This window comes from Myotis yumanensis, unplaced genomic scaffold, assembly GCF_028538775.1.
Source record: "Myotis yumanensis isolate MYYU_CA2020_CCGP unplaced genomic scaffold, mMyoYum1.0.hap1 SCAF_5, whole genome shotgun sequence".
Lineage (NCBI taxonomy): Eukaryota > Metazoa > Chordata > Mammalia > Chiroptera > Vespertilionidae > Myotis > Myotis yumanensis.
This window is the reverse complement of record NW_027223756.1, coordinates 105835776-105861032: the sequence shown is the minus strand read 5'-3', so window position 1 is coordinate 105861032 and position 25257 is coordinate 105835776. Positions and strand designations below refer to the sequence as shown.

The following is a 25257-nucleotide window of genomic DNA, read 5'->3' as shown; positions in this document are numbered from 1 at the left end:
TTATCCGTCAATACAAAGAGAGAATCTACGGGAGGTCCTCGCATAGTCCCGGGCCCGCAGTCTGTGCTCGGGGAGTGCTGCCATCCACACAACTTCGGTAAGTGTTGCACTCTGTGCTGTGGGCAGCATAGGTGATGCTGGGGGTCCCCCCCGCACCCCCCTGGCTTAGACCTCAGTGCTGCCGGGGCCACCAGGCAAAGACACCAAGGGCCCCGGACTCCTGCAGTGCCCCCCGAAGAAGCACCAAAACAGAGCACTGTGCTGCTCACTATTGGCCTTCTCCCTTCTCCCTTCTCCCTAGACTGGATGCCTTTTCAACTCAGAACCAATTTTGATCCTTTGTTGTTGGGTTTTTTTGTTTGTTTTGTTTTGTTTTGTTTTTTCAAAAACAAACCATCAACAACTCCTGAGAGGCCCCCAGCAGTGCCGGGGGAGCAGGTGTCTCCATGGTGCCTTCAAAGGTCCTCGTGACCTTGAACTTTGCTCTCACCAGCAGCGGGGGGGGGGGGGGGGGGGTTGGGGGGTTGGAGAGGGGGAGGCTGGGCCGTGGGTCCTGGGGGTTGATTTCATTGGGGACCCTGAGTGTGTACCTCACGTCATAAAGCACGTGCTTTAGGTCAACACGCCAAGAACACGGCCAACATTGAGAACCAAGAAAGTAAAGGAAAAAAGCTAAGAAATCCTATGTGTCAAAACAGAAAGTCATTTAAATGACAGGAGCCCGGGGAGCCTCGCCGGCTCTCCTTAACCCTGAGACCCACCTCGCCAGCCGGGCAGCCTTGGAGCCAGGAGTCGAGACAGGCCAGGCAGGCTGTGGTATTAAATGTTTAATTAAACTGCTCTGCATCTGGAGGCCTCTGAGCAGTAAGTTCTGTGATTTCCAAGTGCCGAACGGGAACTTAGTGTACAAATGTGCAAACCGTGGAGGCGTGACTTTTTGAAAATTGAAGAAACTGTCCCTGATGACAGCGAGGAGAGGGGGTTCTGCTACGGGCTCCCCGGACACTGGCTCTGTTGTTCCCCACGCCCCATAGGACAGCCCCGGGTTTCACACTTCATTTCAACAAGTCAATCAGAAAGGGGAACAGAGATGGGCCGCTCTCGGCAGCTCCGCCTGGTGTCCGGCCCCGTGGGAATCTCCGGGCGGGCGCTGGCCCTCGGCCAGCTCTGGTGGGAAGTCAGAGAACTTCCCAGAACGCCGGCTGCTGGCTCCGCGGCTCTGGAGCGGCTGGGTCTGCGTCCCCAGAGTCCACGCTAAGGGGCAGCCAGGGGACCCGCAGGGTCAGGGTCTCTGGGAATAGAGTTGGGGTCTCAGAATGCGCCTGTGTTTCTCATGAACTCTTAACAACTTTCAACACAAACTCAATAGCCCTGACTTCAGGGAACAGCCTCGCAGCCCAGGGCTCCCCTCTGGGAGCGGCGTGAGCACTTAGCTTTTCAGAAAACAATCGTTCTTGGTGGCGGTCACCTGGGCCCTGCCCGCCCGTCCCAGGGTCCCAGCCCGGGGTCCCAGCCGTGCGGGCAGGTGCCTGAGGTCGGAACCTGCTCGGCCCTCTGCAGGGAAGAGGCCACTTGGAGACAATGGCCGTGGGCCTCGTGTGCTCAGAGGCGTCACTGACAGTTCCAGAGTCAGGGATCGGGACGCTGGTCACAGCAGAGCGACCGCCAAGGATTCCCACCGAGAACCCAGCCAGGACAAGGTCCCCCCTTCAGTGTGAACCCCTGGTTCTGACATCTCAGACGTGACTTGCGAGCAGCTAGACCTGAGGCTGCGGGAGCAGACACTGTCCGTGGAGCTCACCGCCCCTGCAGGGGCCCCACGCTCCAGGCGTGACGGAGCCTGGCTCACGTTCACGCCACTTGTCACGCAGGCCACTCTTCCTACGGGCACAGTGAGGGCGTCTTGTGACGGTTAAATGAGGGAGACGCTACTGAGAACGATCAGGCTGGATATATTTTAAAGTACAGACTTGCACGTGCTCTGGGAGGACAGCCCAGATGTGAGTGATTAAACATATTCCTAAAAGTGTGCGGACTATCCCATCAGTGAACGGTCACAGTGCAGATACGGTGCGTTCTTCCCTCTCTCAGAACAAAAACATGCTTGTTACTGAAATATCAGAAATAAAATCATTACTGTGCTAAGATCAGAATGGCAGTCCTCAGCTCCCGTCTCCCCAGCTCTGTGCTAACCTGCCCCCCTCCTCCCATAAGACCAGGACACCCGGGGTTCGAGCGTGGCGGATGAAAGGGAGGCTTGAGGCGGTGTGGGAACCCACGAAGAGGGGTTCACATAGGGTCCTGCGGGATTCAGCGCTGTGGCCACCTCTCGCTGACACTGCAGGGCCTGTAACTGCGCGTGCGTTCCTGGGGGTGGGCACACAGGCACCTCACATCACAGGCACCCCATCGGTCACGGGCGCTGTGGTGCTGACGGTGAAAAGCTGACTCGCAGGAGCCGCGCCTACACTCTCCTAAAAGGAGCCAAAGGAGAGAGGCAAGGTGCCAAAACTAACACAAACTGCCTCCTCCAATGCCACAACCGGCCAGCACAGCCCACACCTGCCGCCACCACCAGCCACCACCACCCAGCGGCAGAGGGTGCTGGGGAGGGAAGCTGAGTCCCTGCGCCCTCGGTCTCCCCTTGCCCTGCTGGCTCCCTGGCCACTGCTCCCCGGCCACTTACCCCACAGGCAGGCTCCCAGGGCCTAGTCGGGAGGGAAAGGCAGAGGGTGCCTCTCTGGTGCCAGGGAGCAGGCTCGGCCTCTGGCTCGACTGCCCACCTGCAGGGCAGGGGTGGGCCTCTTCCCCGGGTGGGACAGGTGCCACCCAGATGGCATGATGCCCAGGGCCAGGGGGAGCTGGGCTGCCCTGCCCACCTGCCTGGCACGTGCCTCAGAAGCTTTTTGGGAGCCATGACAGTCCCAGTCAGGCTCGTGTGGCGTTAGTCATGGACCCCAAAAAGGGCTCTGCTGAGGTCACCACCTGTCGAACAGGAAGTGGGCCGAGGGCACTTCTCCTGCCTGCAAACCGCAGGCGCCTGGGCACCTGGGGAGGACTTCAGACACCGGCTACTCTTGAAGGAGGATCTCCAGTTGCCTGCCTGGTGGCCCATGATCCTCCCGCTGACTCACGCCGTTCTCTGCACGCTATGTGAGGAATGCGAGGGCTAAAACCATCTCCTCGCCGGCTCGGCCCTAAGCAGCCTTTTTTGGTTGTTCTATTAGGAAAGAATGCAAAATGCACAGCGTTCACCAGACTTCCTGTGCGGGAAGAGGAAACACAGACGGCAGCGTTCGTAAAGGGCAGATCCCATCTTCCTTCATCCTGCATTCCTCTTCTCACCGGTTTCCCAAAAGGGCACGCGAGAGCCCGAGCTGTACCTGTGTTTGTAGCCTCTGCGTACACTGCCCCCCAAAGGCCTGGGAGATGTTCCAGAGAGAAGGCAGGAGAAGGGCTACTGTTCGCAGCTGACGTAGGTCTCCTCTGGAGGTGTGTCTCAGAAACACCCGAGGCTTGCAGTTTTACGGGGAAATGGACACGCTCGCAAAAGGGAAGAGCAGTGGCTCAGGGGTTGGGCATCCGCCTGTGAACCAGGTTGTGGGCTGGATCCCCAGTAGGGGGCGTGCAGGAGGCAGCCGATCCATGATTCTCTCTCATCACTGACGTTTCCCTCTCCCTCCCTCTCTGAAATCAATAAGAAATAAAGGAAATGCAGATGTTTGGGGAGCATTATCAGAGAAATGTCCGAGAAATAGCACAGGTCAGAGCAGCTCGGAGAGGGAAGATGTTGAAAAACGTACATTGAGCAGGTGAAGAAGAAAGTAACATTTTAATAGGATGGTGGGAAAGAGAGCGGGCGGCGGTGACAGCAGAGCAAAGGCGCGCAGACGTCCTCGAGGGTCACAGTGGGGCCTCGTCCCTGCACCCAGACACGTCTTCCCGAGCGTCTCTACCGCGGCTCCCCCCGTGTGGGGTGATGTTCCCCCCGGAGCCGCCAAAAGTGCTCTGTGATCTCCCCGAATTCACGCTGAATACTTTCCAACGTTGCTCAGCCTCGGACTTAAAATAGCCATGAGCAAGGTCTTCAGGTTCCTGTCAGTCACATGGCCGACTCCGCGGCCAGCTGGGCGAGGGCAGGGTGTGAGCAATCCCTACCCGCAAGGTAACCTTGTCGGAATCCTCCTGGTCCGTCAGAGGAAAATCATAACGTGAAGGTGCGAGATTAGAGCCGCAAGGCACAGTGGGAGGAGGAGCAGTTGTCAAAAAAGCCAAAGAAACACAGGAAAAAGAAGGCGGTGCGGTCACTGGGAAATGGTGCTCATCTCGGGGTGCACTCACCCTCTGGCCTCCACACACCAGGCCTGCTGCGCCACCAGCACCCTCTCTCTCCAGTCACGTGGTCTCTGGAAGACACCTGTCACGTGGACCTGCCTCCGAGGCCCGCCCATCTGCCTACCTTCCTCCACGGCCTGCCTCCACCCCGGCAAACCCCGGGGGTGTGCTCGCTTAGTCTCCCGAGTGATGGGGACGGTGGGAACCGCTGGCGAAGGGCGGTGATCACTCTCCGCCACCCCCTCCCCCATCCCGTCTCCATGTGTCCGACACCTGGCAAGGAAGCGAATACACCTCCCTGCTCAACAGTGACCAGGGCCCTCTCCCTCACCCTTAACCAACCCTGCACCTGCCAACAGTCCCAGGACTTCTCCGCAGTTCGCCCAGGTGGGGACCGGAGCTGATCCTGCCCTCGGTACATTCCTTACCCCTAAACACTAGTAACAGAGATAAAACGCTACTTCAAAAGGAAACCGCCGTCGGCGTGTGCCGTGTGCTGGTGACTCGAGCCCTTCGCCCGGGAGCAGGGCTGGGCGCAGGGGGGTGATCACGCTGGCCACTGACCACTGCCTGTCTCAGCTAACACACGCACCCTAAGGACCTGCTTGCTTAATATCGCGGCACGTGGCTATGGGGGGTGCCCCGGATTTAAGTGCGCAAACAGGATCGAACTGGCTGCAGTCCATCCGAGTTGGGCGTTGGACTCATTGACCCTATGGTGCTCCTTGGACCCACAGTGGGAGGCGGCGTCTGAAATTAAGTAAGTGGAGGACTCGCTAAGCATTCCGGGGACGCAAGTAACACTGCAAACCATCGCTTCAAGCAAAGAGGACACCGGGCGTCCGCCACAGATTACCCTTCCACGATCGAGGGTTTCCACACCTGCGCTGCGACGCCACTCTTCTTGGCCGAGAACTTGGGCCTCGGTGCCACCAGATACGCCGGGGAGGCCACCTCTTGCTTTGGAGAGACGGGGACGCCCGTGGGCACCGGGGATGCGCTGACCGGGGAGGCGGCCTCGGGGAAGAAGGCCGGCTGGGGGCTGTAGGCCGGCAGCGAGTACACGGACGCGGCCTGTGCGTTGGTGGGCGAGCTGGCATTAGTGGGCGAGCTGGCATTGATGGCCCGGGGCGGGAGGGCCTGCCTGGGGGCCGGCCCGGCGTTGACCTTGGCGGGTGACCTCTGGGGGAGGCCTGCCTTGGCATCTGGGGGTTGGAAAGTGAACAGGGATGCATTGAGCTGGTAGGGCTGGTGCTTCATGACATCCAGAGCGTTGAGCGGCTTCTTGCCCTTCTTCTTGCTGGTTTTGGAGGCCTGCGGGGCCGAAGGCTGGGACTTGACAGCCGCCAGCGGGTAGGAGGGCGAGTGGATGGGGTTGTAGGCCACCGGGGGCGGCGCTCGCACGTTGGAGGAGTACTTCCAACCGGCCGGGAGCGAGGGCGTGGGGGACTGGGCGCGAGCGGCGTGGGCCTGCACGGTGTCCGAGTCCACCACGTACTTCTCCATCCTCGACTGCCTTTTGGCGAAGAGCTGGGCCCCTTTCCCCTGCATCGCGGGGAGCTCGCTGGGCGGGCCCGCGGCGCCCACGTGCGAGGCGCTCCCGGCCGGGGTGGGGGCCGCTGGCTTGGCGGTGTGGTTCACGCTGGCCACCGCCGCCTGCGGGCCTCTGAAGGGACCGGCCAGGTTGAGGGCACTGGCGGGCCTGGCCGGAGGGTAAGACGGCTGCGCTATTTTGATGGATGACTCCACGGAGCCCTGCAAAGGCGGGGGCCTGGGGAAGGCCGGCTGCGGGGCTGGACCCACGCCTGGAGACCAGACTGGAGACACGGGAGACACGGGCATCGCGGGCTGGGAGGAGGAGGAGGCCTTGACTGCGGGCTTCGGGGCCACGGGCGGGGGCGTCTTCTGCTTGGCGGCGGCGCCGTGCATGAAGTTGCAGGCCTCCGCCCCGAGGCTCAGGTAGTCTTCCTCGGGCCCCGAGTCGGCCCCCGCGCCGCGCTTGCCCTCTGCGCTTTGGAGGAGCGACAGGAGCTCGGGGTTCGGGCTCACCTTGGGCTCCTTGAACGTGAACATGGGCTTGGCGGTGCTCCTGCGCTTGGCCTCCTGCAGGATGCCCGTCCTCTTGGCGGGCACGGCGATGCGCTCGTCGCGGGACGCGATGCGCTCCGGGTGCCAGGGCGCGGGCTGCGGCCACGGCGGGGGCTGCGCGGGGCCGGCCGGGGGGCTGGTGGCCGCGCGGGCCGGGCCCCCCGGGGGCGGGGTGACCGCGGAGTAGGGCGGCGGCGCGGGGAAGTCAGCCGTGGGGCTCGCCACGCTTCGGGGCGGGGAGAAGGGGGCCGCAGGCTGGGCCCCGGGCGCCCCCGGGAAGGGCCGGGCCGTCCTGTTCATGGGCGCCGTCCGCGGGGCCTCCGCCGGGCCGGGCGCCGCCCCGAAGCCGTTGTGCTGGGGCGCGAGGCCGGGGCCCTGGCTCACCTCGACGTAGCTCCTGTGCACGGAGCTCTGGGCGCTCACGGTCGCCTCCTCCGCGCGCCGGTAGGAGGTCCCCGCGCTCGGGCCGTCGTGCGCCCCCGCCGGCGCCCCCGCGCGCGCCCCGCCCTCCTCCTGCTGCGCCGAGATCTGCTCCATCCGCTCCCGCCTCCGGGCGAACATGAGCGCCCCCTTGCCCGACGTGTCGGGGAGCATCTCCATCTTGTCCCCCGCGCTCAGCCGCTTCTCAAAGTCCCCGAGCCCCGAGTCCCAGTCGAAGGCCACGACCTGCGCGCTGTCGTCGGGGTCGGACGGCAGCTCCTCGTCGGCGTCGGACTCGCTGGCGCCCAGCAGCGCGGCCTCGCAGGGGCTGTCCCAGCCGTCGTCCTCGGGGTCCCCCGCGCCCCCCGGCCGCCGCAGCTCCCCGGTGCCGTAGCTGACCAGCGTGAACCTGCGCGCGCGCCGCCGCCGCTTCTTAAACATCTGCACCCCGCGCGAGTGCGGGCTGGGCGCGGCCGTCAGCAGCTGCGCGATGCTGCGGCATCGGGACTTGGCCTCCTTCACCTGCTTCTCCGACAGGCTCTCGCTCCTCCGCAGCCCTGGGGGGGGGGGGAGAGCAGGTTGAGGGGCGGCCAGGCTCCCAGCCACCCCCACATGCACCCGGGAAACAGAGGGGACCCTGCCTGCGCTGGGCTCCACGCGGAAGCCACCCCACCCACTCCTCCTCCTCCTCCTCCTCCTCCTCCCCCTCCTCCCCCTCCTCCTCCCCCCCCTCCTCCTCCTCCTCCTCCTCCTCCTCCTCCTCCTCCTCCTCCCCCTCCTTTCCTTAAAAGGCTGCGCTTTAGGCCCCACCGGCCTGGCTCAGTGGTCGAGTGTCACTATGAGCCAGGAGGTCCTGGGTTCGATTCCCTGGCACGGCTCATGCCCAGGTTGCTGGCTCCATCCCCAGTAGGGGGCCTGCTGGAGGCAGCCGATCCATGATTCTCTCTCATCATTGATGTTTCTCTGTCTCTCTCCCCCTCTCCCTTCCTCTCTGAAATCAATACAAATATATATTTTAAAGTCTGAACTTCTACAGTGCCACGTGGAACTCTGTGCATGCGAGTGTGTTGCCCGTGCGAAGACCGTGTGTGTCTGCCCATCAGAATGTAGGCCTCGTCGTTTGTTTCTGGGCGGCCCCTACGCTGTAGCGGTCAGTGGTGTCCAGCGAAACTAGAAAGGAGATCACTTGAGGGCAATATGCTCTGAAACGCACGTTGGGGCGTACCCCGTGCTTCCATGTTTCAAAAATAAAATGTCAACATAAAACCATTGCCAAGCATGTTTTAAAAAATCCGGGGTGGGGGAGGGGGGGCAAAAATGTTATTTAGCTTAATTAATGTAATGACTTTAAATATTCAAGTTTTCTTCTTCTTTTCTTTCTTTCTTGCCTCTGACTTCCCCTCCAAAGTCTTTCCATTCCTGGAGACTGAATTAGCATGAACTCAGAAAGCTATGTGAATACTTGAAAGGACTGAATCATGATCCATAATAATTCAAACATTAGGCTGCTGTGAATGTAAGAAACGTTAGCTACAAAGTTGTCTAGATAATTCAAATATGACTTTGGTTGCAAAAATCCATTGTGCTGGGGTACAAGAGTGAGTGTAAATCTTGGGGAAATTTAAAAATTATGTGATTAGTGACCCTTTCACCTGTGGGTAAGAGCTGATAAAAAATTAAATCATTTAAAAGGAGAGCTTGACAGTTTTAAAATTCTAATTTAAAATTTTATCATTATGGAAGGAATTGGTGACAAATTAATTTATAGCAACAATTAATCATACGCATGCATTCAATGAAAATGATCATGATTCACAAAATACGTTTTGAACTCCTCAGAATAGTTCAATGGAAATTTCAGGAAAAAAAAATGTTTAGTATTTTATGATTGAAAATTAGCTCTTTTTGTACTAAAAAAAAATCAGGCTTAACGGTTAATTTAAAAACAAAGAATCAGAGTAAGAAGTTTTATAACAAAGTTACAGGTAGCCGCCGGCAATAATGTTTTATTTAGAGGAAATAAAGTGTGTGGTCATTCCTAAATGTAGTTTTCTCTTGACTGTGTTATACAACTCACTATGAAACTGACAGTCACAGTTGCACACTTGTCGCTAACACCCCTGCCAACACGTCAAGTATGTGAATCCGCCTGCATGCACTTGTTGAAAATCTATAAATGTGACCGTGCCTACAGACGCTGCAGGGCTACGCAATGATTGACAGCCCTTGCCAAGGAAGCTACAAATGGTTTTGCTAAAAATACACCTTGACAGGAATGACAACAGGCCAGAAGACTTAATCTACTGTTTGGACTAACCAAGTTCATTACTGTCATAGATCATTCAGACACCAGTGCCTTTCCCCTCAGCCCTCACCTCCTCCAATGACGCTCCAAAAATGTGTGGCAAAAAGGAAGGAAAAGAACAAAAGTCATAAAACCCAGCGGCCACGCTCGTCCTCACTCTGCTTCCTCTAACCACTCCCCGGGGTGCAAGGAAACCCGGGGGCAGTGGGAGCCTGGCATTTAAACCCGTGTCCTGTGTGAGGGCATTTAAAGGCTCCACGTGGCCCCGGGGCTGGCCTGGGCGTGCAGAGGCAGTGGGACGCCCTGCGGCCGGTGAGGGCCGGCGGCGGGCGGATCGTGTAACTGCGGGCCGCCACATGTCCCTGTCCGTCAGCCCACTTCTGCAGGCATCATCAGGCTGCAGGGCGGTTCGTCTCAGAAGCAGGATCTGCTTTTCGCATCAGCGGTGCAGCCTGAGTTCCACAGACGCCTCTGAGCAGCAGGCTCCACCGCTCCCGACAGTTAAACTCAGAGTCCACGCCACGTCCACTGCTCGCGTGTGCCGGGTGAGCGTGGACCAGGGCAGCATTCTGAGCCGGCCCCGAGAAGCAATGCTAACAGGGTGCTGGTCTTTCACCGTTCCCGTGCCCCTGGGGCGAAATGTGCTTGAAAAGCAGGGAACTCGACTCCCAAGTTCAAACTGGCTGCTTCCAATTCAGACACTGGCACTGTCTGCAGTTTCATTTGGGGTCGGGGGGGGGGGGGGGTCGGGTGTTTTGGTGCATTAATAATTTTTTAATTGTGTCTCAGTGAAAGGCAGAAGAAAAAATCTATAAAAGAAAAAGCCATCCAGGCAGTTGAGCAGCAGCAAGATCCCTGGCCCCCAGCCCCCAGCCCCGGCCCCCAGCCCCCAGCCCCGCCGGCCCCCGCAGGACTCACGTGCGTGGCGCGCTCTGTGCTTGTGTGGTCTGCTGTGATCCCGTTCCTCCCGCGGATCGTCCCCCTGCTCCGTGCCTTCTGAGGAGACGGCAAAGGCCACCAGGGAAGGAGGCGCTTCTGTCTGCCCTCCTTCCAGCGGGGAGTCCACTCGCCCCGCCCCCGCCCGCAGCCCGCACCCTCCCGCCAGCTGCCCGGCAGCGCAGTCCAGGATCACTTCCACGCGCGGCAGCCCCGCGGCCCCGGCGGCCGCCCCCTGGACCACTCTCAGCTCCTGGCCCCTGCGGATCTGGATGACCTTGCTGGACCTCAGCGAGGCCTCCCCCCTCTCACTCGTGGGGGCTGAGTCTGTGTGCACAGCGTGGGGGTCGGGGTCAGGGCCCTGAGGTGTGGCAGCTCCCAGGAGGGCCAGGGCGGGGCCCCCGGGGCCCGTGCCCGTGTCCTGAGGCAGGGACAGCTGTAGCTCAACCACGGGGCCGGGCCAGCCCACGGCTGCCTTCCTCTCCAGCAAGACCCCCTCCTCTGCCAAGCGTCCTCTCGGGGGCCCAGGCGTGGGGGGCGCCTCGGCGTAACTCAGGCCCGTTTCTTCTATTTTGCTCCCAGAAAAAGCGGGACCACTTTCCGAGTTCTCAGCCAGGGGGGTGCCACTCTGGTGGGAGTCGAGGTGGGGCTCGGGGTCCTGGCTGTGCGTGGCCGGGCGGATCTGCAGGGTGGTGCTTTCCACGCAGCCCTCGGCGGGGAGATGCTCAGGGGTCTGGCTTTCCGTTTCAGAGGCCAAAGTCTCCCTTATTCTGCCGGAAGGTCTGCGCACAGAAAAGCCGGACAGTTCCCGACAGTTAGGCGGGTGCCCACCCCCCCAGGGCGCCCCCCGACCCCTCATGATGGCTGATGCCCAGGCTCTCCCGCGTGCCAGCAGCAGCGCGTGTGAAAACAGAAACTGGCAACTTGCGTGTGTGATTATTTAACCATTTTCCGAATAACGTTGCCTTTAAGGCAGCGGTTCTCAACCTGTGGGTCGCAACCCCTTTGGGGGTCGAACGACCCTTTCACAGGGGTCGCCTAAGACCATCAGAAAACACATACATAATTACATATTGTTTTTGTGATTAATCACTATGCTTTAATTATGTTCAATTTGTAACAATGAAATTGGGGGTCACCACAACATGAGGAACTGTATTAAAGGGTCACGGCATGAGGGAGGTTGGGAACCACTGCTTTAGCCAAGCACAAGGGCTCACAAGGTATGATACAACCTAAATCCATCCTACATTCAGCTTTTTTTGTGTTTTATTTAAAGACAGGTGATAGCCACGTGGATGCTCCTCAGCCGTGCTTATTTGGTTGTTTTCAAAACACAGTGTTTGTTGCTTTATGAGAAAGCACGTCAGTGTCTCACTGACCAAGGCTGGGTCTGTCTCTAGACACACCCAGCGGCGCTGGGCGATGTGATCACACAGGTGAGGCCGGGACCCTCTCAGCGGCTCTGCTTTCTTGAAGGGAACGAAACGCACGCCGAGCTGGGGGTTGGAGGGCTGGGGGGGGTTGCGGTCTGCCACCCATGGGCCCCAGCCCAGCCCTCTTGCTTTCAGAGAAATCCTTTGCGAGCTGCCCTGGGCGATTGCGTCATGGAGTATAAATACCCCAGCCGCTCCCTCCTCCCCTGAACCTGCCTCTCGGAGCCATTCCCTTAGAGGGCCTCTGTGTCAGTCCCGTGCTCCTGTTGGAGGTGGGGGTGGGGGAGGGGGGCGGGGCAGGTCCCTCGCCACAGTCCTTTGATTCTGGCCTGGACATTCCCAGCTGGTTTTGCAAATTTGGGTTTGCAAGAAGCAATGCCCATTTAAGGGTTAAACAACTTCTTGCTGGAGCTCTGATGTAAATTCTAAGGGCTTTTAGAAGAGAATCCCCATTCACAGAACAGCTGGAGGAAATGCCCCACTTCTCACATTTCTAAGGGTTTCCTTGGTTTTTTTTTTTTTTAAGAAGCAGCAGGGTCCTCTGCACCCTCTTCCTCCCTCCCAATGCGCTCTGACCAGCGGAAGGGAATCTACCTGAGGATTGACGTGGCCATACAAGTTCAGACTGTATGAGATTATAATGACTCCCAACTTCGCTTTTGACTGCACTGAGCAACCACAAAACTAAACTAAACAAAAACTGTCAAAGGAAACGCAGCTTTCTCTAAGCACGTACCCTGTGAAGCTTCCTGGTAAATACAGGAAAAAACCGTAATACAGCCGACAGCTCCTCAGATCCCCCCGCCCCCCCTCCGTGTAGGAAATGATGCCACACTCTGTGCCACTGAACGTGAGGGACCGGCGGTCAGAGGGTTTAGCGGAGGAAGGCTTGGGAGGGAACCGGATTAGATCACGCCGTGTTCTGTTAGCCATCACTCAGGAGGCTGAGACGAGAGCCTGACTTCACTCCAGCCTCAGACTGTCACGCAGGCAAATGCTCAGATAGGTGTTAACATGCCCTGGTGGCCAGCGTGACAGGGACACACATGACTGCAGTCATGAAAGCCTGGGAGGCTAACCCTTCTACCTGAAGATGCTCATGTCTGGTTTGGCACCCGAGTCCACGGTGTGTGGGTCGCGGGTGGGAAGCAAAGTGGGACACTCCCAGCTCTCGGCCAGGGCACGACTTTATTTTGAAGGAACTAAAGTCTCAGCAGGACCTTTGACCTCCCTGCGAACTGCCTGGAAGAACTGAGGCAGAATCGATACCTGGTCCCAGAACAGGGCTCTCACTGGAGGTCTACAGAGAACAGGGGCTGGGGTCGGGGGAAGGTGGGGGGGGCTGGAGGAGCCTGGCCATCAGACGCCTCACTTTGAGGCCCAGCGAACATTTGTTTACCAAACATTTGCTCCTTCCTCCCCTTTGAAGTCCCAGACCACTTCCCCATCCCCTTAGCTCTGGGGGCTCGCACGCCCAGCCTGCCTTGGGACCACTGGTCTTAATGAACCCTGGACATCCAAACATAATTACATTTGGCTATTTGCTCCTGCTAATCTGTCTTACATCGATTTAATTCTTAGGCCAGCCAGAAGAACCTAGAGTAAAATTTCCTGCTCCCCAACACATAATTATATAATTTAGAAAAACATCTTATTTTAATGAAATTTAAGATAATAGAGGCTTAATGATGAAGAAGTGTTTTAGGACTGCCTGACCCAGCTATCTCTGGGCAATTGTCCAGGAAAAGTAAACCAGTTGCCTTTTAGTGATAGAGGACAGTTATGTGAATGGGAGAATATTTTCATTCCAGGAATGAAAATACCAGAGTGGTGATGGTGATGGTGATGGTGATGGTGATGGTGATGGTGATGGTGATGGTGTTGGTGATGGGGATGGTGGTGGTGGTGGTGATGGTGGTGATGGTGGTGGTGGTGGTGGTGGTGGTGATTGTGATGGTGATGTTGGTGATGGTGGTGGTGGTGGTGGTGGTGGTAGTAGTAATGGTGGTGGTGGTGATGGTGGTGGTGATTGTGATGGTGATGTTGGTGATGGTGGTGGTGGTGGTGGTGGTGGTGATGGTGGTGATGGTGGTGGTGGTGGTGGTGGTGGTGATTGTGATGGTGATGTTGGTGATGGTGGTGGTGGTGGTGGTGGTGGTAGTAGTAATGGTGGTGGTGGTGATGGTGGTGGTGATTGTGATGGTGATGTTGGTGATGGTGGTGGTGGTGATGGTGGTGGTGATGATGGTGGCGGTGATGGTCATGGTGGTGGTGGTGGTGGTGATGGTGATGGTGGTGGTGGTGGTGGTGGTGGTGGTGATGGTGATGGTGGTGGTGGTGGTGATGATGGTGGCGGTGATGGTCATGGTGGTGGTGGTGGTGGTGATGGTGATGGTGGTGGTGGTGGTGGTGGTGGTGATGGTGGTGGTGGTGGTGGTGGTGGTGGTGATGGTGGTGGTGGTGGTGATGGTGATGGTGGTGGTGGTGGTGGTGGTGGTGGTGGTGATGGTGGTGGTGGTGGTGGTGGTGGTGGTGATGGTGATGGTGGTGGTGATGGTGATGGTGGTGGTGGTGGTGATGGTGATGGTGATGGTGGTGGTGATGGTGATGGTGGTGGTGGTGGTGGTGGTGGTGTTGGTGATGAGGATGATGACATGATGACTGCCTTTTGGTGGGTATTAATTTGATATTCCGTTTTCAATATCATCAATTACTTATTTGGTAAAGTCAAAGTACTTAAGAGAAAATAATAGTCATGATCCCATTTACTGAAAGTAGCAGAGAACCAGTCCGATGATGTGTGACAGTAAATATGTGTCTGAGACTCAGCTTTCAAGCACCCAGGGATTTTCCCAGGGAGGCAGCGCAGCCAGACAGGACCTAGTAGGGAAAGTGCCAGCCACAACGTGTTCCGGGGAAGCTGGCCTCGCTGCGGCAGTGGAGGCACTAAAAAGGGAACAAACCAGAGAAGGCATCTCCCCGTGTGGATGTGATCAAACCTTCACAAAGATGGAAGTGCTCAGAGAGCGGGGCTCTGTGCAGGGCCCTGGCACGCGGACTGCACGCCGCAGCCTTCCGCTGGGTCCTCGCCAAAGCACGTGGCGGCTTATACATGAGTAGGAGCCTGAGGGCTTGCACACTGGGCTCGATGGGAAACATTTCGGTGGGAGATGCTGAGAGTAAAGTGAGATTTCTTTTATTTTCACAAGGCTTGGGCCACGTGAGTCGTGTTTGTATAGAAGTGGAATCAGCCCTGGCCTGTGTTACTCAGTGGTTAGAGCATTAGCCCGTGCATCAAAGGGTCTCAGGTTTGATTCCTGGTCAAGGGCAAATACCTAGGTTGCAAGTTGGACCCCCGGCCTTGGTTGGGGTATGTGGGGGAGGCAACTAATCAATGTACCTCTCTCATATGGATATTCCTCTCTCTCTCTCTCACTCTTCCCTTCTTTCCTTCCCTTCTACTCTCTCTTTAAAAAATCAATGAAAAAATATCCTCAGGTGAGGACTCCCAACAGCAACAACAAACAAACAAAAAACAAAACCAGCCCGGCCGGCGTGGCTCAGTGGCTGAGCGTCAACCTATGAACCAGGAGGTCATGGTTCGATTCCTGGTCAGGGCACAGGCCCGGGTTGTGGCCTCGATCCCCGGTGTGGGGGTGTGCAGGAGGCAGCTGATCCATGATTCTCTTTCAACGTTGATGTTTCTCTCTCTCTCTCTCTTTCTCCCTCTCCCTTCCTCTTTGGGATCAATCGTCCAGGAAGGCTCCCTCCAGTGTCCAGGGCTTTCCTGTCTGGAGTTATCACAACGCGATGTCAGTCTCCCTGCAAAGCTGGTGCGGCCTGGGCTGTGGTTTGCACACAATGGAAATGTGGATGCTACTGTTGTGTGTGTGTGTGTGTGTGTGTGTGTGTGTGTGTGTGATTGCTCCCATTGTTTTATATTTTAGAAAAAATATATATTTTGCTCTAGCCAGTTTGTCTCAGTGGATAGAGTGTCAGTCTGTGGACTGAAGGGTCCTGGGTTGGATTCTGGTCAAGGGCACAGGCCCGGGTTGCTGGCTAGACCTCCAGTAGGGGGCGTGCAGGAGGCAGCCAATCAATGATTCTCTCATCATTGATATTTCTATCTCTCCCTCCTCCTCCCTTCCTCTCTGACATAGAATATATTTTTAAAAATAAAATAAATATATTTGGATTGATTTTTAAAGAGATAGGGAGAGAGAAACATTGACGAGAGAGAAACATTGATTTGCTGCCTCCTGCATGGCCCACACTGGGGGTCGAGCCTGCAACCCGGGCATGTGCCCTGACTGGGAATCGAACCTGTGGTCTCTGGGTGCATGTGTCGACGCTCAACCACCGAGCCACACTGGCCGGGAACCCCCATGTTTTCTTTTGTTCCTATGTTTAAACTTTACTTCTGCGTTTTTAAGCAATTACTGGGGAGGATGGGTATGGGGAGATAAAATTAACAAGAGATCTGCGGTGATAGTCCAAAAACTTTATTCTAACCACCCGGATATTGGTGTTATGGAGGTTCTGGCCTCAGGAATCTGGCTGCTTTAAGGCTTTTGTTGTTGTTCCTCCTCCTCCTGGGCTTTTTTTTTCTTGAAAAAGTTAGCGTGTAGTGTAATAGTTTGCTATTTAAATGTTTTTAATCCATCTGTGAATTATACACCGGTGGTCCTGACCCGGATCTGGAAGGACTAAATTATGTTCAACATGCTGAGCTGTCTAAGGAACTACTGAGGTTTCCAACGAAGTTCTTGAAACAAAGTTTTCCAAGGTGATTTTCAATCACCCAGAAAATTCAGTGGTCAAAGCCATCAGTTCTCAGACCCTGTGGCCCTCCTGTCTGCCTCACTGACCTCCGCAGAGCACCCACGTTTATGCGTTTATGTGTCGGAGGCTGTCTCCGTCCCAGCGGGCGTGCAGGGCGAGTGACCCCCTCCCCCCTCTCCCCTCCCCCCTGGGCTCCTACCGTTTGACGAGCATGTGCAGCGAGTCGGCCACGCTCTCCATGAGCCGGATGACCTGCGGGTAGGTGAGGTCCGCACACGGGTTGCCGTTGATGGAGACCACTTCGTCCCCTTCACAGAGCCCGGAGCCCGACGCTTTGCTCTGGCTGCGGATCTGAGTGGAGCAAACAGGAGACCACGGTTAGAATCATCAATGTGTGCACACCATGTGCCGCCTCCGAGAGCTCGGTCTGGGCCCGGCACGTGGATCTGCAAGCTGGAGAAGCAGCCCTGGCTTCATTCACTGTTAACCTGTGAGACCACTTTCCACATGTTACACACACACACACACACGCACACGCAATGTAGCAATGTAGTGTGTACCATGTCAGCCCTGGCCTCATCCACCTGCTAACCCGTGAGACCACCTTACACATGTTACACACACACACACACACACACACACACACACACGCAATGTAGCAATGTAGTGTGTACCATGTCAGCCCTGGCCTCATCCACCTGCTAACCCGTGAGACCACCTTACACATGTTACACACACACACACACAACATAGTGTGTACTATGTCAGCCCTGTCTTCATCCACCTGTAACCTGTGAGACCACCTTACACATGTTACACACACACACACAACGTAGTGTGTACCATGTCAGCCCTGTCTTTATCCACCTGTAACCTATGAGACCACCTTACACATGTTACACACACACACACACACACACACAATGTAGTGTGTACCATGTCAGCCCTGTCTTCATCCACCTGTAACCTGTGAGACCACCTTACACATGTTACACACACACACACACACACACACACAATGTAGTGTGTACTATGTCAGCCCTGTCTTCATCCACCTGTAACCTGTGAGACCACCTTACACATGTTACACACACACACACACACACACATACACACAATGTAGTGTGTACCATGTCAGCCCTGTCTTCATCCACCTGTAACCTGTGAGACCACCTTACACATGTTACACACACACACACACACACACACATACACACAATGTAGTATATACCATGTCAGCCCTGTCTTCATCCACCTGTAACCTGTGAGACCACCTTACACATGTTACACACACACACACACACAATGTAGTGTGTACCATGTCAGCCCTGTCTTTATCCACCTGTAACCTGTGAGACCACCTTACACATGTTACACACACACACACACAATGTAGTGTGTACTATGTCAGCCCTGTCTTCATCCACCTGTAACCTGTGAGTCCACCTTACACATGTTACACACACACACACACACATACACACAATGTAGTGTGTACCATGTCAGCCCTGTCTTCATCCACCTGTAACCTGTGAGTCCACCTTACACACATGCACACACACACACAATGGTAGTGTGTACCATGTCAGTCCTGGCTTTATGTTCACCTATTAACCATATCTTACACATGTTGCACACACACACAATGTAGTGTGTACTATGTCAGTCCTGGCTTTATTCACCTGTGAGGCCACCATTCACATGTTCCACCACACACACAATGTAGTGTGTACCATGTCAGTCCTGGCTTTATGTTCACCTGTAAACCACCATCTTACATATGTTACACACACACACACACACACACACACACACACAAAATGTAGTGTGTACCATGTCAGTCCTGGCTTTATGTTCACCTGTAAACCGCCATCTTACATATGTTACACACATACACACACAGTGTAGTGTGTACCAGGTCAGTCCTGGTTTTATGTTCACCTGTTAACCACCATCTTACACATGGTCCCCGCCCCCACACACACACAATGTAGTATATACCACCATGATGTCCACATTGAATTCATATCATTGTAAATAAACAGAAAAGGAGAGAAAATCTATTCTAGAAGAATAAGAGTAAAGAAATAAAAAGCAGTGAGGAGTGGGAAGATGTTTTTAAATCGAGCACATGCTAGAAAGAACCTGGTCACATTGTGAATGCTGACGCAATCGGGAGTGACTTCTCCCGCTCAAATAAAATTTAAAACCCGGTCACACTGCAGATAAACGAACCCAAGGCAGCCGTCCCAGCATAGAGGGTAACGAATGGCCAGGGAATTAAGGATTCTGTCAAAGGAAGAAATCCCTTTGAAACCAACTATTTAAGAGTTAGTACTAGGCAAACTTTGGCCAAAAAATGAAAGAAAAAGGTTGTGTAAAGATCAAACAGCCGAGCTCTAAGGATGATGCCTCACATTCCCGCCCAGAAGGATGTGGGAGAGAACGGATCAGAATAAAACCTGGGTGCATTGTCAGGCCTGGGAGGAGGGAGATGTGGGAAGGACAGCAGAGGCTCCCCCGGGGCCCCCGTGAGGGGTGACTGGAAGCGAGACCCGTGTCATTGTGCCAACGAGAGTGTTGGGCTGGTCACTGTCCCTCTGCCCTTCTAGGTCCAGTCCCTCCCCTCCCCAGCGCTGCCTGGTGGCCAAGTTCCCATCACACTGGCTCCTGGCTGGGTCTGGCCAGTGGGAACCCCAGTAAGAGATCAAAGAAGGAGAGGAAAAGGGGGGCAGGCAAGTGAGCTCCCCACTGGCCTGCTGGCCCACAGCTCTCTGACAGTCCAGCTCCTGTGTGTCTGTCCCCCCAGGCCTGAGCTCTTGTCCTGCCCCACCCATACACACACACAATCTCCCATGTGCAGGCCTAAAGTGAGCAGGAGCTTCTGCTCTTTTTTATTTTAAATACTAGAGGCCCAATGCATGAAGATTCGTGCAGCAATGGGACTTCCTTCCCCTGGCTGCCTACACCACCTTCACTCCTCCCCGGAGCCGCCTTTCCGCCTTCCCACGCTGCCCAGAGGCCGGGAGCGGCTGGGGCGGTGCAGAACGCCTGAGTCCCACCCCACCTCCAGCCGCTCGGTGCCTGCATATGCAAATCAAACAGCCATCTTTGTTGGGTTGATTTGCATACTCACTCCTGATTGGCTGGTGGGCGTCGTGAAGGTATGGTCAATTTGCATCTTTCTCTTTTATTAGTGTAGATAATTTTATTGATTTCAGGGAGGAAGGGAGAAGGACAGAGAGATAGAAACATCAATGATGAGAGAGAATCATGGATCAGCTACAACCCGGGCATGTGCCCTGACCAGGAATTGAACTGTGACCTCCTGGTTCACAGGTTGAAACTCAGCCACTGAGCCATGCCAGCTGGGCTCTAAGTCCTTTTCTTTGGAGCATCCCTAAGACCTCACTGCCCACCTCCTGCGTCCCTGGCTGCTCCTCCCTGTACAGCGCACTCCTCCCTCTCAGCGCCTCACACTGTGCTCAGACCATGTGACTCAGAGGTCGTGGAAATAGAAATTTACCAAACGCTATGTCCTCCTGCTCACAGCCTCTGGGCCTGGTCAGGAAGGACTCCCTCACTGCAGCCAGTGAAAACAGAAAGCTAAGGCTCTGGGGAAATATAACGTTTCTTCCATGTCATAGCCTGAATTCAGGACGTGTGTCAGCTACGCTACTTTAGCTTCATGAATAAATAATTCCCTGGCGAAATGAGAAAGTTCCTTTTGCTCTTATTGGGGCTTCGTGTCCAAGCCTGGTGGATGGAGTAGGAAGCACGCTGGCTTGGGGTGTGACTGCCACGCCCCCAGTGCCACCTTCCCCACCCACAGTGCCAGCATCCCCACCCACAGTGCCAGCGTCCACGTCCACAGTGCCAGCATCCACGCCCACAGTGCCAGCGTCCACGCCCACAGTGCCAGCGTCCACGCCCACAGTGCCAGCATCCACGCCCACAGTGCCAGCGTCCACGCCCACAGTGCCAGCATCCACGCCCACAGTGCCAGCGTCCCCGCCCACAGTGCCAGCTTCCACACCCACAGTGCCAGAGTCCCGTCAGCAACGTGGGCCTCCTCTCCTGACTGCGTGTCCGTGTGTGAGTCCTGGACAAGTCCTCAGGGAGGTGCCCAAGCAAGTGGCGGAACCAGGACAACCTCCTCCTTAAGCCACACTCTCCACCATTACCCGGATGACGAAGGAGAGGGCGGGCGGGCGTCCAGCCCCGTACCCGAAGGAGGCTCCTCGGACCCCACGCGGCTAGGACCTGAGACAGGGAGGGTGAGCGAGGGTTTCGCGGCCAGAGGCAGCTTCTGCGATGGAGACGAGTCCATGGGGTGGCGAGCAGACCAGGACTGAGCGCTCCTTCAGAACCCCAGCCCTCCCCAGGGGCGCAGGCACAGCTCTCCTCCCCGAGACAAGGCTTCAGGGGCGCCCAGCGGCTCCTCCGCGGAGCCCGGGCAGGTCACGTTCTCGCTGCCCTGAGAGCCGGTCACCACGCCCCCGGGAGGCGATGATGGCAGCAGCTCAGGTTGTAGCAACCAGCAGCTAACCCGCTCCACACGGCCTGCTCCCCAACTCTGCCGTCCAAGCTCCCGTCCTGGCAGGGAGGCGGCGGGGGGGGGGGGGGGGGGGGGGTCCTAGCCCGAAGCAAAGAGCATGTGACACTTTTAGGGCGACAAGGACCAGAATGAGAGGGAATAGAAGCAGAAATGACCCGGCCCAGGAAGCATGGCTCGTGGTTGAGCATCGACCTATGAACCAGGAGGTCAGGGTTCGATTCCCCGTCAGGGCACATGCCCAGGTAGTGGGCTCCCTCCCCGGTGTGATTCTCTCTCATCATTGATGTTCCATCCCTTGCTCCCTCTCCCTTCCCCTCTGACATCAATAAAACTATATTAGAAAGGAAACCAGCAGTGACAGTGACGACCCAAGAAGCCTAAGCGTCCCGGGCCTGAGCACAGCCACGCAGCAGTGAGCGGGGAAGAGGGCCTGCGAGGAGGAGGAAGGGGGTCAGTGGTCCTGACTGGTTTGGCTCAGTGGATAGAGCATCAGCCTGTGGACTGAAGGGTCCCGGGTTCAATTCCGGTCAAGGGCATGTACGTTGGTTGCTGGCTCATCCCCAATGGGAGGTGTGCAGGAGGCAGCTGATCGATGTTTCTAACTCTCTATCCCTCTCCCTTCCTCTCTGTAAAAAATCAATAAAGTATATTTTTTTAAAAGAAGAAGAGGGATCAGTGAATAAGAACTCTGACTGACAGCTGAGGAAGTCAGCAGAGAGCCAGCGGCAGGGGGACGGGGCTGTGCAACTTCTGTGCCAGCTCCTTTCAGGTGCCGGGGGGTCACCGAGGGGAGGAGACGACACGTGTGTCCCTGACGCCCCTCCCGGTGGCCCCTGGCGGATAAGGTGCCCGCTCAGCGGGTGAGGCTCGGGTGACCTGCGCCTGGACCAAGTGGCACAGAGAGGCTGGGCCTTGCGGGCTCGGTGCTGCAGTTGCCCAGCTGGGAGGCGCTTTGCTGTGGACGCCGTGGGCCACTGGCAGCATCTCAGTCCCGGGCCAGGCCAAGGTGTGACCCCGAGGCCCAGCACCGGCCTGTGGCTCCCTGACCCGCAACCGTGCCCTTCCCCGGTGACCCGTGGTGGCTGCTGTCGGAAGCCATTCTTAGAGAACCTGCCCCCTGCCCTCAACCCCGTGGGTGTCACCCCGTCCCTTTGTGACAGAATAAGCAGGTGTCCATTTCCTGCATGAGCCCTGGACCCAGCTGGACAGCATTGCAGGCAGGCAGGAGGCAGAGAGGAGAGGGCCTGGGTCTCGGGGAGGCAGAGAGGGAGGAGGGGTGCAGGCTGTCAGGGCGGGGGTATGAGAGGGGCAGGCAAGGGTTCAAGGTCACCGTCTCCATGGAAGAAGGTGGGGCTGAGGGAGATGGCACTTGAGGGCGATGAAGGAAGGACTAGGAGAGCGCCTGGGAGCCGAGAGGGCAGGGGAGGGACAGTGAGGGATGGTGGGGGACTGTCGTGTGCAGGGGTGTCTAGAAGGAGAGCCGATGCAGAGGGAGGAGACTTCCCTCCTCAGAATCATCCGGGTGCAGGGAGGACTGTGTGAGGGTTGGGGCACCCGTCCTCTGTCTGAACACAATGCGTCCGCGTGGGGTCACTGCGCAGACGGAGGCAGACTGGGGTTTCCGGGGCCCCATCTGAGCCTCAGCTCCTGCTCCCAGGCCCGTGGTGGAGTCTGGGCCGGAGCCTGGACACCTCTGCTCCAGTCCCTGTTCACACCCAGACACTGGGCAGAGGTCTCCCCCGCAGGGACCCAGTCGCCATAAAAGCAGAAGGCATTCCTCAGCCGCCTGGACAGGCTCCCGGAGTGAACCAGGACTCCCAGGCGCGAGGCCCCTCCACGCTGCACCCTAGGAATGTGCGCCCCGATGACGTGGCCCCACGGGCAGAGCCATGCGCGATGCCGCTGCGAGCTGCGAGCAGCGAGAGAGCAGCCACGTGCCGCAGAAGCTCAAGGACTAATATGGAATGGTATTCTCTGCTCCCAGTGCCTGGGGAGTGCACACACCAGCTCCTCCGGGACTGAGGGCGGCCGGGCCGCCTGCTTTCTGTCCGGTGGGGCGGTGAGGGCTCCATGCCGAAGGCTCCTGGGCCAGGCAGACACGTTGTATAAGCATTTAGACAGAACATGAAACAGTGCTTTTAAAGGGCTCATTAAAAACACGTGTAAGCCCTGGCTGGTGTGGCTCAGTGGGTAGAGTGTCAGCCTGCAGACTGAATGGTCCCGGGTTCAATTCCCCGTCAGGGCGCATGCCCGGGCTGTGCACTTGATCCCCGGTGTGGGGCGTGCGGGAGGCAGCTGATCAATGATTCTCTCTCATCGCTGATGTTTCTATCTCTTTCTCCCTCTCCCTTCCTCTCTGAAATCAATACAAATATATTTAAAAATAACAACAACCAGAACAAAAAAAACATGTTTAAAATCTAAAAGATTAGACAAATAAGTGGCCGGAGGACTCAGAAAAGAGAGAAGCCTTAGAGCTCCGTGTCCGGGTTCCCCACGTCCGTGTGTGTAGTTCCCCCCCACACTCACTAGCTGAGGGATTCCAATGCTGCAGCCCCACCTGGCCAGGGTCAGGCTCCCCACAAAGCCCTACGCCAGCCCCACAGTCTGTGCCCGGCCAACATGCAGCAACACTAAAGCTCACACCACCCCCGCATCACAAAGTGTCGGGACCCTTTCTCAGTCTGTTTGCTCAATTGTGTGCAACGCTAACCAGCTTTCTATCTGGTACGGGAGTTAGAAATGGCGAGAGAAACGTGCTCCCCGCCTAAAGGAAGCTGCTAGAGCTCATGCATCACCAAAGCCAGGGGGTGGGGGGGCACATTTAAAAACACACAAAAATCTTAAATAAAAAGACTCAGGACACTGGGGTCATTTAACGAAAGTGGAAAAATCTCCTGTGCTCAAGGGACTCGGTGCCTCCCTCGGATTCCAGGAAATGATGGGCGTTAACAGTAACAACCCGGAGTCATTCAACATGTTCAGAGCACCGTGAGGTGACCGATTCGATGAGGAAACACAGGTGATGCCCTGTCCGGAGGCGGCCCCGGGAGCCCTGCCGTGTGGAGTCACCTGCGCCGGGCACCTGATACAGGTGGGATGGGGCAGAGGCCTGGCCTGGGTCCTGACTCGCTGCTGCTGTCAGTGCGTTTACTGGACTGTCCGGCCTCAGACCCTGACCAGCTCTCGCGTGTCCAGAGGGTGTTGTGTGTGGACGCCCCACCCGTAGCTTGGCCCTCAGACCTGCACCCTGTCTGCCTGACCTGGAGAGACATTCTCTCCACAGGTTGCTCCCCCATAAATCTACCGATAAAGACGACAGACCTCAAGTGAGAAACGTTCTCCAAATGAAAGAGCACAGACCTTGATTACAAACTAGTGGCCCGGTGCACGAAATTCGTGCACATTAAAGGGGGATTAATTAGAGGAAATATTTTAATATTGTGATTTGCCCTTTCTCTATAATAGAAGTGTCAGAGATGAAAGAAAATTAGTAAAATGTATATGAAAATCTTCCTCCTGTCAGAGTCTGGGGTGCACCATGGGACCCAGAGTCAAGTCCCCCGATTGGGCTAGATCCAGACCCGGCCAGTCCCACCCTTGTCAAGCCCCGCCGGGCAGGGGATGCAGCCTCAGGTCCACGTCAAACCCCACTGGGAGCGGGGCGCAACCTCAGGTCCCCCATCAAGCCCCACTGGGCGGGGGGCATGGCCTGAGTTTCCCCGCCAGGGTCAAGGGGAGCAGCCTGAGGTTCCCCAGCCCAGCACTGGAGCATGGGGGCACACTTTGAGGTCCCCCATCAAGCCCTGCCAGGCAGAGGGTGCAGCCTGAGGTCCCCTGTCAAGCCCTGCTGCATGGGGGGCACACCATGAGGTCCCCCGTCAAGCCCCACAGCAGGGGGGGATTGAGGGGCGCAGCCTCAGGTCCCTGCTGATTGCTCGTTAAGGCTCATTACGGGAACTTGGCCTCCGCTGTGGGTACAGCCATCTTGTGTTACAGAAACCCCCGCCCCCTGTGGGAACCACCATCTTTGTGGCGGAGTGACGGACAATTTGCATATTCCCTCTTTATTAGATGGGATGGGTGCATGCTGTCCTTTCGCTCTGGGCATGAAGGTTATTGGCAAACGGGAGGTTTACCATAACTCGGCACCTGCTCCTGTGACAGGAATTCCAGTTGTCAGGAGCCATTTCCTCCTCAGGGGAATGGAGGGATCTCTTCAGTTCCTAATCCTATGCTTTGTCAGACTGTGCCACCCACACACACCCACACATGCTCATGCATACACACACGTACATACTTCTATGCTTTGTTAGACTGTGACACACACACACATGCATAAACATACATATATATACACTTCTGTGCTTTATTAAACTGGACCACACACATACACA

General features: G+C 56.6%; 1 protein-coding gene across 1 annotated transcript in view; it reads right to left on the bottom strand.

Annotated features, from left to right (window-relative positions):
* The window catches only part of SYNPO2 (synaptopodin 2), a 161427-nt gene that overhangs the window by 27701 nt on the left and 108469 nt on the right, over positions 1-25257 (bottom strand). The window contains exons 2-4 of the mRNA XM_070416894.1: positions 16502-16653; positions 10067-10866; positions 5218-7400 (exon numbers count right to left, since the gene is read on the bottom strand). Of these exons, the coding sequence (XP_070272995.1) occupies positions 5218-7400; positions 10067-10866; positions 16502-16653 (3135 nt within the window). The remainder of the gene's footprint in view (positions 1-5217; positions 7401-10066; positions 10867-16501; positions 16654-25257) is intronic.